This window comes from Oreochromis aureus, linkage group 7 (genome assembly GCF_013358895.1).
Source record: "Oreochromis aureus strain Israel breed Guangdong linkage group 7, ZZ_aureus, whole genome shotgun sequence".
Lineage (NCBI taxonomy): Eukaryota > Metazoa > Chordata > Actinopteri > Cichliformes > Cichlidae > Oreochromis > Oreochromis aureus.
Window position 1 is genome coordinate 37,146,604 of NC_052948.1, and position 17,760 is coordinate 37,164,363.

Here is a 17,760-nt window from a genome sequence, read left to right on the forward strand (position 1 = left end):
CATATCTTTGTCTACTGCAATATTGTTTTTTTTGTTGGTTGGTTTATTAACGTAAAATCAAATTAGACTTAACTGATACAATTTAGGGTAGCTAGGGGTACTAAAGGCAATTGCAGCTGTCACTGGGAGAAAAGCAAGTTGCACCCTGGACTGCTACAGTTGCAGAAAGTGAATCCAGTGGCCAAGTTTGTTAAGCCTCCGTTGTTTTTAATAGCCACAACCTGTGATTGTAAAAAGACAATCAAAGGCTGTGGCTGTGAAAATGGCCTTTAGATCTTGAAACAGTGAAACACTGAGTCCATTTAATAAATTTTGATCTTCTAAGGGTTGAGTGAAAAATTAGCCAGGGCAAGCTCATTGGCTACCAACTTTTCCGTGACAAATATTTAATCAACGAGCGTTTGGTTTCACATTCAGACCACTCATTACATCTGGCTTCAAAACACCAAGATGGTAGTGGTGAAAATGACCATCTCAAGAATTCACAAAGACATAAGTCTTCATACTCTACAGCCAATTCAGAATCTGCAGTTAACCTAACAGATGTTTTCGGACTGTGAGAGGACCTAAGACAGAACCAGGTACAGGAAAAAACATGCACAATCCACATAGGAAGGCCCCAGGTGACCGCTCATCTTTTCTTGCTGAGAGGCAAGTGCAAGTCACTGCCCCACAGTTCATGTAAATACACGTTTATGCCTGCAAGGCAAGGTAGAGGGCTAATAAACCAACAGCGCTTTCCATGTTTGTCTATCTTGTTTAGCAGGTAACAAGATAGGCAAAAGTATTTACTTTTACAGATTTTGTTAAATCAGCATGGGTGTGTTATTTTTATTTTAATAGCCATTTGACAGTTTTAAACATGTTTGCATATTTTGAACATTTTTGTCCTAATATTTCATCTAACCACATCTTTTCAAATCTTCTCAGACTGAACATGCCCAGTTCATATTCCATTATTTTGTAGAAAACAGAAATAACAAAACAAACTTCGTCTTTGCAGTGAATCTTGAAATTTAATAAATATATCTGGCGGTAAGACATCAGATATGAATACAAATACTCGGAGGAGAGGAATATTTTGATCATCGAGCTGACACGGGACATTACCTAGTCTTTGACAAAAAAAAATTCTCTCTTAATCATTTCAAAAAGTTTTTGTTTTTTTTTCCTAAAGGAAATTCTAATGTAACCTTCAAGGGGATACAGCTTTATTATTGATAGGGTAATGTTTCCAAAAACGTAGTAAACTGGGAAATTAATACACTTTTAGAAACATTGTGAGGAATCCAGCCAGACATCACATGCAGCAACTTAAAGTCGGTGGTCCCATCAACACAAAGAGTAGAGGGAGAATTGTCACCTATTTCTGTAAATAATACCTATGTATATATTTTCACCTGAGCTGGCTTTGATTATTATATAATTATTAATAATCTCAGAGAACCTGAATATAGTCATTTGGGAAAACATGGAAAATAGGCTTCAAAGTGAGAAAACAATGACAAAAACCTCAGGTAGAGAGGTCAAAAGGGCTCAACATATTAAAATATAAAATAGCTCAGGGGAGACTTATTTTTGCATCCATGTCTGTGCTGACATCCATGTCAGCTGGATAGACTCTGGTATCTGTGTATTTGGCTGGAGGCTGGTGTTACTTTCTCAAACATACACTAATTAAACCATACACAGTGAAGATTACCAATCCCCATACAAAAGGTGTAACTTTTCCCCCAGGCTCCAGGACAAGGCTTCGGAAGAGTTTTAAAGTTGGCAATTTTTCCCTTTTGTCCTGTCACTTTAAGGTCTGTGTGAGAACAAACTGTGGACCTTCAACATAAACTGCTTCTTCTGGTTCTGTGTCATTTATTAGTTTGAGTTCATTCATTAATTCTCTGTTCTTGAGGTGATCCCGACTGGTTCGTAGCCTCTTCACGGTTCTCCTCCACAACCTCTGGAGTTACCCTCATGCTTGGCTTTGCCAGCGTGCTGTAAATAGTCATAGCCTGAGTGGCAAGAAGACAAGATAAGCATCATTAGGGGCATGTAAACTTAATAATTTAGAAGCTGTTAACATATAAATCCAATAGTTGGGACTATTGGATAGTAGACATACCTGTGAAACCATTCCACTAATGTCACCAGTGTTAGAGGGCAGAAGGATGGTGTTTGACTCTTTAGCGAGGTTTGAGAAAGCAGACACATACTGCTCGGCTACACTTAGTGAAGCGGCAGCATTTCCATTCTGAATTTAAAAGGAAAAAAAAAAACATGATTAAATGAAAACTCTTTTGAAAGTCAGACTGTGAAAATGGAAAAGAACATTACCTGCTCTGTCAAAGCCTCTGACAACATACGGATGGCCTTGGCTTTGGCCTCAGCTTTGGCTAGAACTGCTTGGGCCTCACCTGGAGGGAGCAGAGTAGTTGGTAACAGGGAGCATATTAGCCTCTAAAAGCAAAAAGATGTGAGATAATTTGTGGAAACTGGAGTGATAAACCAACTAAATGCACCTACCAGCCGCTTTATTGATCTGTTCTTCTTTTTCACCCTCCGAGGCTAAGATCTGAGCTTGTTTACGACCCTCAGCGACATTAATGGCTGCTTCTCTTGTCCCCTCAGACTCCAGCACCGTGGCTCTCTTTTTACGCTCAGCTTCCACCTACATGGGGTGAATAAAGTGTTCTCTTCAGTAAATTTAAGTGATTTAGTCTTGTCCCCACAGTTGAAATATCTACCGCTATATGCAAAAAAATGTTTCTGACCTTGTCTGAAAAGACCTATAATTTCTTTAAGGTACTATGAACTCTAGTTTTTAGGAATCAGTGTAAAACCTCTTAAACTTAACCAAATTAACCAACACAATATAAGAAAACAACTTATTGTTCTACAAAAAGTCTATGCTTTCTCTTGAAGATATGAACTGTACTTGGATGGCTAAGCTGTACTTTCATGTAATACCCATTTGTACCATAAGATCGTGCAGTGAATTAAAAACTAAAAATTGTGCTCCAAAAAGCTCTTTTGTTTCTCTCACCTGCATCTGCATGGACTCTTTGACACGAGGTGGAACGTGTATATCTTTGATTTCGTAACGAAGGCAACGGATTCCCCACTCGTCTGAAGCTTGGTTAATGGAATGGACGATGTTGGAATTCAGAGACTCCCTTTCCTTAAAAACAAATGCAAAGATAAAATACAACTTGTCCCTTCATGAACAGAAAAGATATGAGATGAAACAGCAGTTTGTCTTTACTCGGAACACTTTGTCCAATGTGAGTTTGCCCAGTTCTGAACGCATGGTGGTCTGTGCCAACTGTGTGACAGCATACTCTGGATCCTCAACACCATAGCTGGCCTGTGAACAAACAAAAGTATAAAGTGAATTTAAAAAAAAACAAGAAAGAAGATATTTGGATCTGTTCTAATTGTTGCCAGCATACCTTAAAAGGGTCTAGTATCCTTAAGTAAAGCACGCCATCAATCTGCAGTGTTACATTATCTGCAAGTTCAAAGAAAGTATAAAAATATGAAGAAAACAATCAATACTGTTTAAAAAATAAGCCTGCTCGTCCTCCTGTGAATAATGAGAAATAAACAATGTTTTACTTACCTAGGGATACTGCAGACTGCTCTGGGACATCAATCACAATTTCTTTGAGACTTTGAACATAGCGAATTCTGTCAAGTATGGGTATGAGGAAGTTCAAACCCTATAGATAACAAAAGGGAAAATGTTAGGGTGTGCCAGCAGTGAATAATGTTTGGAATTTTAATGACATAGTTCCAATAATAAAGCAAAATGAGTTATAGTATTGTTGCTTAAAGGCAAGTTTCTTTTGTAGTCTATCAAAATAAAATGCACTAAAATTTTCATGGTATGAATGACATGGTAATGTTTGGGCTTTTAATGATTTCTTTGAAGTGGAATGATTGTACAGCATACATCTTTAATTACTTTAAACAAATGAGAATTGGGTGACCAAGTGTGAACTGAAGTAGGATTGTATGTATACATACAGGCTCAAATATAAACATACACTCACTTAATTGATTCATAAGTGGTGCTGAAGGTTCTACAATGTGTTTTAACTTGACAAGGCCAAGACTGCCATCATGACTGACTACAACTGGTAGTTTCCATTTGCCAGCATTAAAATGATTTGACAGCACTCACTGAAGTGGCCAATACTCAGACCAATGTGAAAGTTCAAGGAATTCAGTGAAGATCTAAGGAGAATTGTACATTTACACAAGTTAGAAAGATAACTTGAAGCCATTTCTAAACAGCTGCAGAATCTAAGATCATCAAACAAGTGTACAAAAATACAAGATAGTCAGATGTCTTACAGGGCTCTAGAGTGTGACCAATTTGGTCAATGAAGACAATGAAAAACACACATCAAATCTGGTTATGGAGTGGATAAAACAGGCTGACATTACATTTCTGGAGCGGCTTTTATACAGCCCCAGTCTTAATCCTATTGAAAATTTAGGAATGAAGCACAAAAGCTGAGTCCACGTCAGGAAACCAACCAGTTTAAATTAACTCTCCCAATTCTGCCAAGCAGAGTGGTCAAATATCAGACTCAGTTTTATTGTCATTCAACAATTTGACATGATATGAATGAAACACAGTTACTTAGGTCTTGGCATTGCATCATGCTACCAAACAACAAGTGAAACAGTAGGAAGAATAAATAATTACCAAAAGAAAGTAAGAAAATATGCAGGTGCAATAGGTGCAACTTGATAAGCAAATATCAAATATCAAAAAAAGTTGCTCACACACACACACATTTTGAAATAACTGACCAATTCTACTCTGTGGCACATAGTTTAAAAGATTTCAGTTTCCTGGCACACACAGAGGAAAATGTCAAGTCAAAAGCAACCATACACCACGAACAAACGTGTTATATATGTAATGATGTAATAGCATGCTGACAACTGAAGACTCATGCAGATACACACACACACACACACACACACACACACACACACACACACACACACACACACACACACACACACACACACACACACACACACACACACACACACACACACACACGGCTCACAAAATTTCAAAATCCCTGGTAGCCCTTTGGGCAGGCACGCTTCAGTTTTTGGTAGCCCGAATTAAAAAGAGAACAATTTTTTGACTGATGTCTTGTTTCCTTTACAATATTGTACATTAAAGTATAATATTGTAAAGGAAACAAAACATCAAATTACAATAACTGTATAAAAATTACAATCATCAACTCAAATATTTGGTTCTAATTGAACAGAAATTTCTATGAACTTGTAAGAACTGTATAGAACTTGAATCAGTCTGTGTCAGATCCTGAATCTGAAATTTCCACTGAAGTCACGGATAAGAGGTAAGTGGAACCAAGATCTAGGCCATTTGCTTTTTGAAGTTTGCAAAGACTGCTAAATTTTGCCAATGCAAAAGCAAAAAACAAGCGCAAATTCAAACGCGATTTCAATGTCACATATTGACAGTGGCTCATTGATGGCATTGACATAATTACCCAGCTACATTTGCAAAAGAATGCAAAAGCATTGACATATATTTTTCTTCCTATGATAGCCCGACGGGTAGGACTGAGATGGATTTTGGTAGCCCGACTGGAAAACTCGCTAGCCCCGTGACGTCGGGCTAGCGATTTTGCGAGTCCTGCACACACACATATATATGGTGGGTTCGCCCAGGGCACCCAACAGGCTAGGACCGCCCCTGCTGTGGTGAGTGTGGAAAGACCATGGCCGGCAATACTGCATTTGTGAATGGTGCTAATACGTTTCGAACTAAAACGCTGAATAAGCACAGTGTATCCAGAAAACACATATGCCGCGATAAATGCACTGCCCAAGTGTCCCCTCTCCCCACTGTCTTTCAGCGGCAGCAGCAGCAAACAGGTCATCAGGAGGCCAAAATGATGATTAAGTTTAACATTGCCTACGATATTCCCAAAGAAGAAGTTCCGTTCACCAAGTTCAAGTCCAAAATAATTCTTCACAAGAAAAATAGCTTGAACATAAACCCCACATACAGTAATGATGTTGCGTGTGCCCAGTTTATAGGTGTCATCCCAGATACACTGGAGAAAAAAACAAACAAAAGGCCAAATACCAGGAGTTGGCCATTTGAGGGGGAATGTGACTGCAATGGAGGATAGTCCATAGGATATCAAGCTGTTCAGATGCTCAGATATTGAGATTTTCAGTTTGAAGCCTTTGAGACACTTTGAGGTCCTTTTAATTTAGAGTTTCTTTTTATTGAATATATCTTGAGATGTTTTAAGTTTACATTTCAGCTCAGTGAAGCACTTTAAGCATAAGCACTTTTTCAGTAACTTATCTTTCTTGTAGAACTGTGCTTCAAATAAATAACTTTGTGTTGACAAGACCTCTGATCACAACTGTATTTGATCTGTATTTGTAATTGTGGTAAGCTGAAAAGCTAGGATATGTAACTGTAATGCAGTATAGTTCTATGCAATATGATTTGATTTGACCAAAATGAAAATTTATGAAGTTCATGGTCAAAGTGGGGATTGAGCCCATGTTGTACACCTAACACCATCTATTTGTTGTGCTTTTTGTTTTTTGGGGATCTATTAAATGCAACAAAGTTTACCGGCTCCAAGATCCGATGGAAGCGACCCATCCTCTCCACCACCCAAGCCTCCTGCTGGGGCACAAACAGCACCACGGTGTTCATGGGCAGGCTGGACGCCCATCGCTGCTGAACTGGGTTAACACACAACCTTGGTACGGTCCGCTGGGTCTGCTACAGAGGATTCATTTAAACAGGTGGCATTAATACATGAATTTGAGCCCAGACTAATATGACTATCTTAGCTTGTAGAACTTAAGGTTGCTGAATAAACATCAATGTTAATATTCTTGTTTTATGTTTTAATTTTAAGTTTTTGGTCACATTCTACATATTATATATGAACGGGGTCATTGGTAAATATCCATTTGAGTGTAAACAGTATGTGACCATATTATTCGGCCATGCCAAAGTCTTTCTCTGGCCATACCAGCTAACCAATAGTTCATTTTCATCTAGAATTAATCATTATGTCCGACAGTGTTCCACTAAACATACAGCACTATCGGGATTATTAAACGCACGGGCTCACGCTGATGAATGACACCTATTTCACCAGCGACAGAAAAGAACCGGTGCACGAGCTGTTAAGCCGAAGGAGGCACACAGTGACAGTTTCAGTTACCTGGAAAATGAGCCCGCCGGTCCGACACAGCGTCCGTAACATCGCTGCAATACTGCAAAGTGACTGTTCTAAAATAAGAAGATTAGGTTTGGTAAACTACACTCTGTTGAAACTACACAGTCACGCGAGTGACCCTTACCGATCAGGAAATGAAAGTTACATCAGTGGTGCAACGCCGAAAGACTCCCCCAGCGCGGGAAACAAAAAGTCATACAGCAGTTCCGCTACAAAATAGATACATTAATAATAATAAATAAAAAATTATATAAAAATATAGGAAGAAATAAGTGACTTTAATAAAAATGTTCACTGTATGTCTATTATAGTGCCCTGTAACTTTTTTCTTTCACATAAACTAGTATATTCTTTTTGCAGTATGTCTTTAACTATTTCACGTTTTAAGGTTACTTTTATTCCCTCTGTTCTCTTTAAGTACCTCTCATTCTGGAAGACTGATAATCTATTATGAAATATGACTTAAGTCCACTGAATCCTATTAGTTAATAAAAAAAATATTACTACTGGCAACTAATATTTGAGTAATATTTCGACTACTACTACAAATTTTTTTGTTTGTTTTGTTTTGTTTTGTTTTTCGTTAATAAATGCCCTCGTTCTGGTGTAATGGCTGACACAATTCATAAGGTGGTGCTATTTGTTTCGTTTTTGCTCACTCAACTCAATGTTGTCATTTGGGGTCATTTGGTGTATGTGATAGCTGTTGAACACACATTGTGTATGAACCTTTTCTTTTTCTTTCTTTTTTTTAAAACTAAATTCTTTATTTAATTGGGTAAATGGAAATGTAAAATGCTAATGTAAGGAGTTAGTAAATAGATAAAATAAAACCAAGCTCAAACTCAAAATCTAAAATTGTGAATTACCAGTGCTCAGAAAGGATTGTTTTGCTAAAAACAAACACAAAGACTCATGTTATGTGTTTTAAAAAAGCCAGAGAAACTCCATAGAAATATAGCAAATTGACCGTTGTGCCACAATTTATAAAAAACATATGTGAAACGTCATTGAAAGCATTGAAATGTAGTTTTGCTTAAATTTTGCATTTATGGAAGAACTTGAAATTCATGAGAATTATTAAAGAATACATTTTTCATATAACTTATTTTAGTGATCTCTACGAAACCTAAAATTAAGAAACCTACAGATATCTCCCCACAGTTTACTTTATTATGTGTGTGACATGCCCAGAGCAAACACAGCTTAATTACAAAACATTTTTTTTGAATATTTAACAAACAAAGAACCAAAAAGCTGGGTCAGTTTGAGTACCTTAAATGAATCTTTCTACTGAGAATCGTTTTATAGTGTCTATGGTGAAATACATACAAAGGTTCTGGATGTTTACTTGAATCTGTGCGCGTCACCTGTGTCTTCCACCAACCTGTCCCTCCCGGCGATTGGACAAATGTCTACATTAGGCTCAGCCCTTTAGCATCCTGATTGGTTGCCTCAGATGCCTGTAACAGGTGTCCTGACCCAGCCTCCTCCCCCTCTCCTGTCTCTTTGCTCTCGGTCTATCCTTCAGTCTGGAAACCTGTGATGAGTTTTAATAATGGCGTGGCAACAGAGAGGGGCAGCTGCTCTCTGCCCAGGTCCGGGACTGGAAAACCACCTGTAAACATCGACGAGGAATTTATCAGCAATTAAAAAAAAAATCTGTTTAATGACTGTTATAATGTTACCTCACAGAGTAAATCTCCGCTGAGAGCACGCTCTGTAAACTGTGTGAAACTACTGGATTGTCGCTGGAAGCGGTCGGTCATGTCGTTACTGTGCGTCAGAGGTATGAGCTTTTATCTTTCTTTGTACTTCATAAGCGATTTTGTCTTTGTTTGTTTGATGAGTTTGCTGAAGTCATAGTGATAATTCCAGTAATAGCTTACAAAACTGGTTTTCTAACAGTAGACGTTCTTCCTTAGTATCTGGAAAAAAAGTACCTTTATCCTGACGTGATTTTACGTTTTTAAAAACCAAGACTTTATAATGTTTATTTTTAAAAACTCAGAGGTATGTATTTATCATTTATGTTGAAAATAAATCTTTGGGATCCTCGGTAACAACTGATGGTTTTTATAATTGAACTTTTAGTGTCTCGTCTTAATATCATCTCCCAACATTAGTTTCGTAGGCCTCTAGATTGAAAGCCTGTTATGATTCAGGGACCCATGCTGAGGAAAAAAGAAACAGTGTTTGCTATCAAGGAATCCGTCTTGTCAATAGAAGGTTGAAAACAAGGTTAGTGTTCTTTCCATGTTAGCATGCCATCTACCAGAAGACTATAGCAAATCAGCTGGAGTGATGGTGGAGAATCCTGCTTTAGAGGCTTTTACAGCAGAAAAGCACATTATGCAATATCCCATTCAGCAACAAGAAGCCTGACACCCAACTATTTGCTCCACTGCTGCTAAGAGCTCGATTAAAAAAAAAGAAAAGGAAAAAAAAAAACTACCCCAAACAGAGCTAACGTTTCCCCCCCTAACTACACAAGCATGCATATCTGCAATAACATAGCCATCCACACCAAACTACTTAATAATTTTTTGTCTCCACAAAATTTAGTCTCTCAGAAATTAGTCTAAATTAGTTACTCTTACTGACTGCTCATTACCACAGAATCCTTCATGGGACAGTTTAAAAGTTTTGGCATCTGCTATAGAAGTAATGGAGCAATAATAATCCACACTGATAAGAAACTGGAATAAAAGTATTTTTCTTCTTTGTAATTCAGTCTTTGAACACATTTTACCTGAAAGCAAATAGGCTTTACTATATTGTTTCTCTGAGTGTATATTCCTGATAGTGTACTGATTAGCTTCCAAGTAATGGCAAGAAGCCAATGACTGTGTTTACATTAAAAGGTACATTTTCTTTCTTTTTTTCCATTTAGTCCACTAATTCTTGTTATCTGGAACCTATGCATGCCCAGACTCATCTGTGTTACAAGTTAAAAGTTACAACAAAAATAAATCTGTTTAAGTACTTGTGTACTTTCTGGTTTAAAAAAAAAAATAGTGAATATAGTTAGCCTCAGGAGGTACTGGGACACCTGTGCACCAGTCTGAGAAACACAACACTTGCTTGAAAAAGTTCATCTCTGTGCCTCTGGAAAACCTCTGGAAAGACTGTTCTTCTATTGATTAGTGAAATTAAAGTTAGTAGGAGCTGCAGCCAATAGATTACAGGAAAGGTTAGAGGAAGAGGAAGAAGTAGAGTAGATTAGCTTAAAGGGTGCTTGGGCAGAAGCTTTGTGATTAACTGATGTTCTGAGTCATCGCTTGATAGCACAGCTTGACAGTGTTGCCTATTTATTGCTAGTTGAGATGCTTCATCACCATGGCAATGTCTTTATACAATAGATAAGTGGTTGCCCTTACGAGTGAACATGTGGGGGGAAACTCTTACTGTGCATCAGGTCAAGGCTGAGTTGACACATGGTTCACGTGGATGCCACGATGCTGGAGGGCTGGAGGTGCACAGATATTGTGTATGACATTGACATTGCTGATTGATTTAGTTACATGATATTTGTGGTTATTAAGATTTTCTTCGTTTTGAAGGCAGATGAGGAATCTCCAAGAGCTTATACATGGCTGTTGAAAGAAAGCTTTCTGTGGTGCTCCACTTGAAATGGAAAACATTAACTGAAAAATGAGGACAAAGATGATCATCAAACTGTGGTGGCATACTGAGATGTTGAACATTAAAGCAATTACATTTGTAAATGGCAGGTGGGTTACATTATTTTAATGATTTTTGGATTCAGGTCAAGTCAGATTTGCTTGTGGTGCATTCATGATCTGGACAGGAGGTAAAAGCCTCAATGCTTGTATCCTTGGTGACAACTAGGATTATGAAAATGGTAGAAACCTCCAGAAAGAGGGAGGGATCTCTACTACAGGCATGTATTAATCAAGTGTATAGAATAGAACAACATCCTGATTTTCAATTGTGATTAAAAAATTATGCCGAGCAAGAAGTTATAGCTTGCTCAGACCACCGACACATACACCTAGAGACTAGTCGGCACCTGACTGGTTCGAGTAGTTGCTGGCGGTCACAGTAAAATTGATTGCCAAATCCCTGTTCATGCAAGCTTAAAGACTGGACAGTAACCAATAGATAAATACTAATCGCTAGTTACAAATGTGTATACAGTTTTTGCTTTGAAGGCAAAGTGTCCCCGTTTTCAGTTTGTATTTGACTCTTTCAAGGTTTACTACAGCTTAACAAGAGTTTGCAGACAAGTTTACGTCTTCAGTGCAAACTATGGGCAACCGTGGCAATCTGATGGCAACCAAAGCAACCACAAGGAGGCTTCTGGTACAGCATAGTCTTTGTGACCAGTTTTGCAAGGAACCTTCAGCAACCGCTTGCAACTGGTTGAGGAATACACATTTTGTCCCTAATAACTGGAGTATACCAGGGAATTGCTTTTCATTTCTAGTCCTGTGTAACTGAGGCCTTATATCCATAGAGTGCACCATGTCGCTCATTACAGACAAAAAAGCAGATCCAAATATTTAAGAAGGAATGGTGACCTTTGTCATTTTTTTTCTTATTACCTTAAGGTCAGCAAAAATAATTATGGAGCATTTTTTCTGTTGAGTGACTGATTAATCAACATATTAGCATACCAATAATTATCAGCATAAGGCTCCTTGTACTTTGTACTATACATTGTTATTTTTGTATTATTGCAAGGTTAGTGGCGTTCACTCTGGATGTGCTTGCTTTTGTACTGAGACATGGCTCTCAGGTGAAATCTGTGACATAGCAGCTTTTAATATCACTCAAACACAGCTTTAATGCAGTTGTTCAAAATCCAGATTTGGTTTATATTAGTACAATTAACTAGTCATCACAACTACATCAGCATGCCCCATTTTGAGTCTACTTGGCTCATATTTGTCTATAGCCGAGTCAGTTGCTGAGGAGTTATGCTGAGAAAATAATTATATGAAGGATGCAATGGAGAGATAAAAGTGACTGAAGTGGAATCTAAGGGGTTGAGTATAGTAAGCAACCGAGTAGAGGAATTATGAGAGAAAGACAGAGTGAGATGGAGAGAGAGGGAGAGAGAGAGAGAGCTTAGAGATTGTGGGAGTAATCCCCTGGCCATCTGTTGCTCTCTCTCCTCTTATTACCAGCTCCAAGTGATCAGATCCAACAGTCGACACAAAGCGGAAGTACACCACTGCTTTGACTCTGGTGTCATTTCCTGTTCCTACTTTCCTGCTTTGTGCCTGCCTCCATCTCTGCATGTCCTGTTATTTGGAACATCAACATTTTCCTCTTTTCTGTTTTTCTTTTAAAGTTTAAACATTGTTTCATTATTTACACCTGACCCCTCTGTGGATTGTAGGGCAGTTTGTGTATGTAGCCAGTGAAGTTGACTAAATCCTGCAGTGCTTTAAGAAACAGATATAGCTAAAAATAATTTCTGAACACTGACATTATTTGCTGTTCATTCATGTTTATACAGAAGAAATAAAGTATAGATACTGTTTGCAGGGGGTTAAAGTCCTTATTTGGCTTATGAACATCATGAGCTGCAACTTCAGAATTAGCACACATTTTTAGAAAATCTCTATCTATGAAGTGTTTTTAAAAAAAAAAAAAAATTATCATCTGGATAACACAGCTGCTACAAATCGCTAACAGTATACAGTTTGTTTGGTTTCTCAGAAAGCTGCAGGATTTTGTGATTTTTAGTCACATTACAGACGTTCGGAAAGCAAAATAGTTACATGAAATTCAGCTATTAAAACTGTGAGCAATACACTAGACACCATCTTATGATGGTATCACACCAGCTGTGAAATCTAACATGTTTCTAAACGGTAACCCAGTAGTTTTATGTTCCCTTACTTAACTATGTTCTTTTTAATGCCTAACCCCAGCCAAGTCACTGCAAATGTCTGAGCTTAACCAAGTACTGTGTTTTGTTTTGTTTTTTATTATTAATAACATCATTAAAAGAATACAAATGATCTGTGAAAATATATGGCTTGTATAAACTGGACGCGAATCTCAAGATGATTTGCTCTACCAACAACCTCTGACCTTCAAATGCAGACTCTTATTGTGGTATTGTTTTCATGTCCATGGACAGGAATCACTACATAAGCGATGATTGATGAGAAGTTGTGCTGAGTGACCCAAAATAATGCTAAGAAATTAGTTTTCAGGCACAAAAATAAACATTACAATTTGTGTCCATAAATGTTAATCAATAAAATAGAGAACAACTTAAAGGTGACTATTTCATGCAGTGCTGTGAAACTGTGTTGCATATGTACCATCTGCAATAGCACAGCTGGTGTTAGTTTCAATTGATGAGGTAGTGTTTGTGTCATCATGTCAAAATTGTAAACTGCTGGGGGAAAGAGCTTTACTTTGCTAAAGAGAAATGATATGGGATAGCATTGGGGTGGGGGATCTACTTTTATTGAGACATGGAACTGCATTAATATATTTGAAACCAAGTAGGATCAAAAGCAAGTAAAATTAACCAAAACAAAATGAAACCAGTAGGTTTCGAAGAACAGTAGATAAAGATCAACTACACCCATCAAATTATGCATGGACAGAAAATGATAAGCATCAGTTTCCACTGCAATCCCCCTCTCTCTGGTTTAATGCCCTCCTGCTCTTTGTTCCACAGTCAAAATTAAGCGATGCAAATGAGAAGAGAAGGCCACAGCCAGCTCATTTGACTTGGTGGAAAAAAGAATCATACTGCTAGCTTCACTGAAGATTTCCACTGTTCCACAATGAGTTATGTAAAAGATGAGGAACACCGGGTCCTTATAGGTCCTTTTAGTCTTTCAGTTTACATTTGTGGCTGCATGTGTTAGGTTTGGTGCATTCCACTTCAACCTGCATTTTTATTCATTCTAATTCTTACTTCACTATTTGTTTTCTAATATGCAAATATTACTTTCCTATTTTTATGTGCATGTGGTTCTCTTTAATTAAGAATAATTAAGAATGATCAATTATTAGAAGACCCGAAAACTTTATACCATTGTTTTAATGTGCACGGAAAAAATCAAGGGATGGTACATGAAAATATGAAAGCATTATTTGTGCCTCCATCATCCCATTCTGGACATCTGGCAGCTCTGGCCTTAGAGGTTTAGTAGGTTATATGCCTGCACACATAACCCTGCCATTGCAATCACAAGTAATCCTCTTCAAATCGCTTCAAAATCCCATAAACATTATTGTAAAGATGCATTCAGGGGCTAAAGACGGCAGGTCGACTTATGAACCAAAATCGAGCAGCACGTGGTTCTTCACCATAAATAATGTTTGGAGGTTTTTGGAAATGGCTGCTGTTATCAGACATTTTTGGTTTATTTTGTATCTTAATACCCATCTGCCCGAGTCCCATTTTTCCTCTGTTTTGTTTTTTTGGGTTTGTTTTTTTGTTTGTTCACCAGCTGTTAAGTTTTGTGATGCAGCTGTCAAGGCTTATGCTTCATGATTATGTGAAAGTTGCAATCCAATAAAAATGTATTTGTCACTGCTAATAAAACGGAGGTGCCAGTCTTTAGTATCCCATTTTTCATTGATTTAACTTTGAAGCGTTCTAACTAAAATTATAAGGTTTTTACAAATATATTTTACTATAACTGAACTGTTATCAGTTATGAACTTAGAAAAACTATTATATATGACACAATAATTTCATGAATAAAGCTGAAAAATATAAATGGTGTAAAGTTGATTTCTTCAGATAGTTCCTAAAACAAGATGATGTATTTGTAGTCTTCATTTGTTGCACGTTGCACCAACTCGTGACTTACTTGTCTGCATAATGAGCAATTTGGTATTCTCAAGTAACATGAGATAATTACTTTATGCACATCTGTGTTTGTATTTCAGACTTGTCTTTTAAAAATAATTAAAAAAACAAAACAAAACTCTTTTGATTCAACATTGTATTACCATTATTTGACTTACATTGGAGTAGTATATGTCTTTGCTACAGTACGTAATATACATATTGGAAGTTTTGTGGTTGCTAATCAAATGTCAGATGTATTCATTAAAGACAATAAGTTTGAAATAATTTATTTAAAAAATTAAAAATTCTATTTACACTGTGCTTTTAAACTGTGTTTTAGGTACACAAACACTGGAAAGGGTTAATTTTAGGTCTTTGGTAGGTGAGACCCCTCAGGGGCCTAAGGTTTACCTATGTGTCAGTTTTTGTTACGTATTATAATAAGATGTTTATTCTTAAGTTAGTGCAAATTAAATTTATGTAATTGAGCTAATCTTTGGTTGTTTTGTGTGTGTGTCTGTGTGTTTCTGTGTGCTGTGCAGTGAAGAAAGCCAAACTCCAGGGACCACCAGGTAAGAACTTTCTTTATTCACAAACTTTATTCCCATTCTCGGTTCATTTTACCTTACACTTTACTAATGTTCATTGTTCACAGTTGGTGAGAGATTTGTATGCTGTGAAACTTGTGGGATTTTTGATTATGTTTATTGGTGTTTGTTTGTTTGTTTGTTTGTTTGTTTGTTTGTTTGTTTGTTTGTTTATAAAAACAAGAATGTCTGAACTGTCATCCGTGCTGAACTGTAAATTAACTCAGTTATCCAGTTACCCAATGAGGATGTCCACAATTCTACACAGTTTGATCAAAACACCACTACTTATGTGAGGTTGCTTTGTGTAGACCTTGTTAAAAATATGCCATGTGTACTAATTGTCTTATATAGGTTAATCTCTTAAATTCTGGCAAGTTACTACAAGCGCTAGGGTTGATTTTGCATTACGTAATCCTGGGTCTTTCAGTGTCATGCCATGCAGGTGGACATAGATCAGTGTCCAAATCCCCAGACTCTCCAACTAGGCACATCCCTCTGGTGTTCAGGCTCTTGTCTACCTTTAAGCCATGTGACATTTCTGGCAAAAGCAGAGAGGAGCACTAATACAAAGTCAACTTAGCTTTGAATTTGCCATTGAGATTTTACTCATTTGATGCCAAAATGACTTCTGTGAAGTTTTTTCCCTTACAAAATGTGAATTTAAAAAGAAGTATTTTTAAAATCATTAACATCCTAAAGTTAATAAAAATTTTAAAAAATTAATGGAGGGGTAATATAAGAGTGGAAAAGTTGTTAATACTAAATGCCTGTGATACATCTCACAACTAGTTATGTTCATGAGCAACACATAATGGATGTGAATGGGTATCAGAAAAGCATTCCGAAAAAGGCTGAACCTTTCAGAAACAAAGAAAACCTGAAAAGTGTACATCATTCTGCATAAGACAATAGTTCAGGGATTTAAGAATGACTCAGTGTGACATTAAAATAACATGGGATTTCGTCATCAGTACAAAATATCATTGAAAGATTCTAGGAAACAATACAGTATTAGTTTTTGGCTTTGTGTACAAGCCCAAAAAATCATTACCGAGTGGCCTTAATCTGGTCCTCAGACACTGCTACATTAAAAAAACAGAAGTGATTATCTAGAGGAAGTAACTACATGGACTCAGGACCACTTCAGAAAACTTCTGTCAATTAATGCTATGCTGCATTCACAAATGTAGTTTAAAAACCATCAACAAGGAAGTAAAATATACAAATCAGATCCCAAAACACTCTGTCCCAGTACTGTTTTAAGATCCTCTGAGATGGAAAACTGTCATGTGGGTTGGCCAGTCCAAGATTGAAATTCTTCCTTGAAATCTTGGACACTGTGCTCTCCAGGCTATTGATAATGGGGGACAGTGCACAGCTCAAAAGCTAGCATTTGCCTTCCAGACAGTGTCTTTACTTTCTAATGCTGTGAGTTCAGTTTTTGTAGCCACCATCAAGTGACTGAAGTTGATCCTTTTTTTAAATTTTTTTGTTGTATTGTCAGTTTTCAAAGGGTTTTGTAGCATTGAAACTTTGAAGGGATTGTGAGGCTTTGCTTGGCTGTCTATGAGCTCCTCCCTCTTCCGGGTCATACGACATGTGACACCTGTCTCAGAGCAAACATTAGGTGAATTTCACTTTAGCCAGGCATCTCTCTGAAACAAAATGTAAACACTAGTCACTTTTGTTGTTTTTTGGGGGGTTTTTTAGAGGGCAAAGACGGAAACGAAGGCCTGCGAGAGATTTAGAGAACATATTGTGAGAACTCATTTGGAAAGTGCTTGAATATTTTTTATCTAAAATCTCTCCGTCCAGCTGTAAGATTAACATTGTTAGATGAAAAGGCAAAACAGAAGTCTGTTTTAATTTGTAGTTCTTAAATCAGAATGAGAATTTTGTAGTTCTTAGCTAAATAAACAAAAATAACCAAATGAGAAGTTTAGTATTTTCATGTGTTTAAAGATGTCCCTTGTAATGTGTTATGGTGTTAAAGATTTTGTCAAAAAAGTGTATCAAGAGTAGCTTTTAAAAAAATGTCATCAAAGTAAAATTTCTATTTCCAACTAATCTAAATTAGCTGTTTTCCTTAGGACTTATGAAGTGA

At 37.1% G+C, this 17,760-nt stretch overlaps 2 protein-coding genes across 4 annotated transcripts in view; one reads left to right on the forward strand and one right to left on the reverse strand.

Annotated features, from left to right (window-relative positions):
• Positions 1 to 996: 996 nt before the first annotated feature.
• stoml2 (stomatin (EPB72)-like 2) lies at positions 997 to 7,445 on the reverse strand. Of its 2 annotated transcripts, XM_031756671.2 has the most exons (11): positions 7,393 to 7,445; positions 7,254 to 7,321; positions 6,650 to 6,802; positions 3,614 to 3,713; positions 3,444 to 3,502; positions 3,257 to 3,358; positions 3,038 to 3,172; positions 2,518 to 2,662; positions 2,329 to 2,408; positions 2,117 to 2,245; positions 997 to 2,006 (listed from the first exon to the last, which is right to left on the reverse strand). In XM_031756671.2, the coding sequence occupies exons 2-11, from the start codon at positions 7,293 to 7,295 to the stop codon at positions 1,881 to 1,883; spliced, it is 1,071 nt and encodes a 356-aa protein (XP_031612531.1). In that variant the 5' UTR covers positions 7,296 to 7,321; positions 7,393 to 7,445; the 3' UTR covers positions 997 to 1,880. The 2 variants fall into 2 exon arrangements, with proteins under 2 accessions (XP_031612531.1, XP_039470565.1); XM_039614631.1 differs by having other exon boundaries at positions 7,254 to 7,431.
• A 1,338-nt stretch (positions 7,446 to 8,783) lies between these two features.
• The window catches only part of LOC116333377 (protein unc-13 homolog B), a 64,814-nt gene continuing 55,837 nt past the window's right edge, over positions 8,784 to 17,760 (forward strand). For both annotated transcript variants that reach the window (XM_039614629.1, XM_039614630.1), the window contains exons 1-2: positions 8,784 to 9,057; positions 15,609 to 15,638. In XM_039614629.1, the coding sequence (XP_039470563.1) occupies positions 9,036 to 9,057; positions 15,609 to 15,638 (52 nt within the window). In that variant the 5' untranslated portion in view covers positions 8,784 to 9,035. The remainder of the gene's footprint in view (positions 9,058 to 15,608; positions 15,639 to 17,760) is intronic.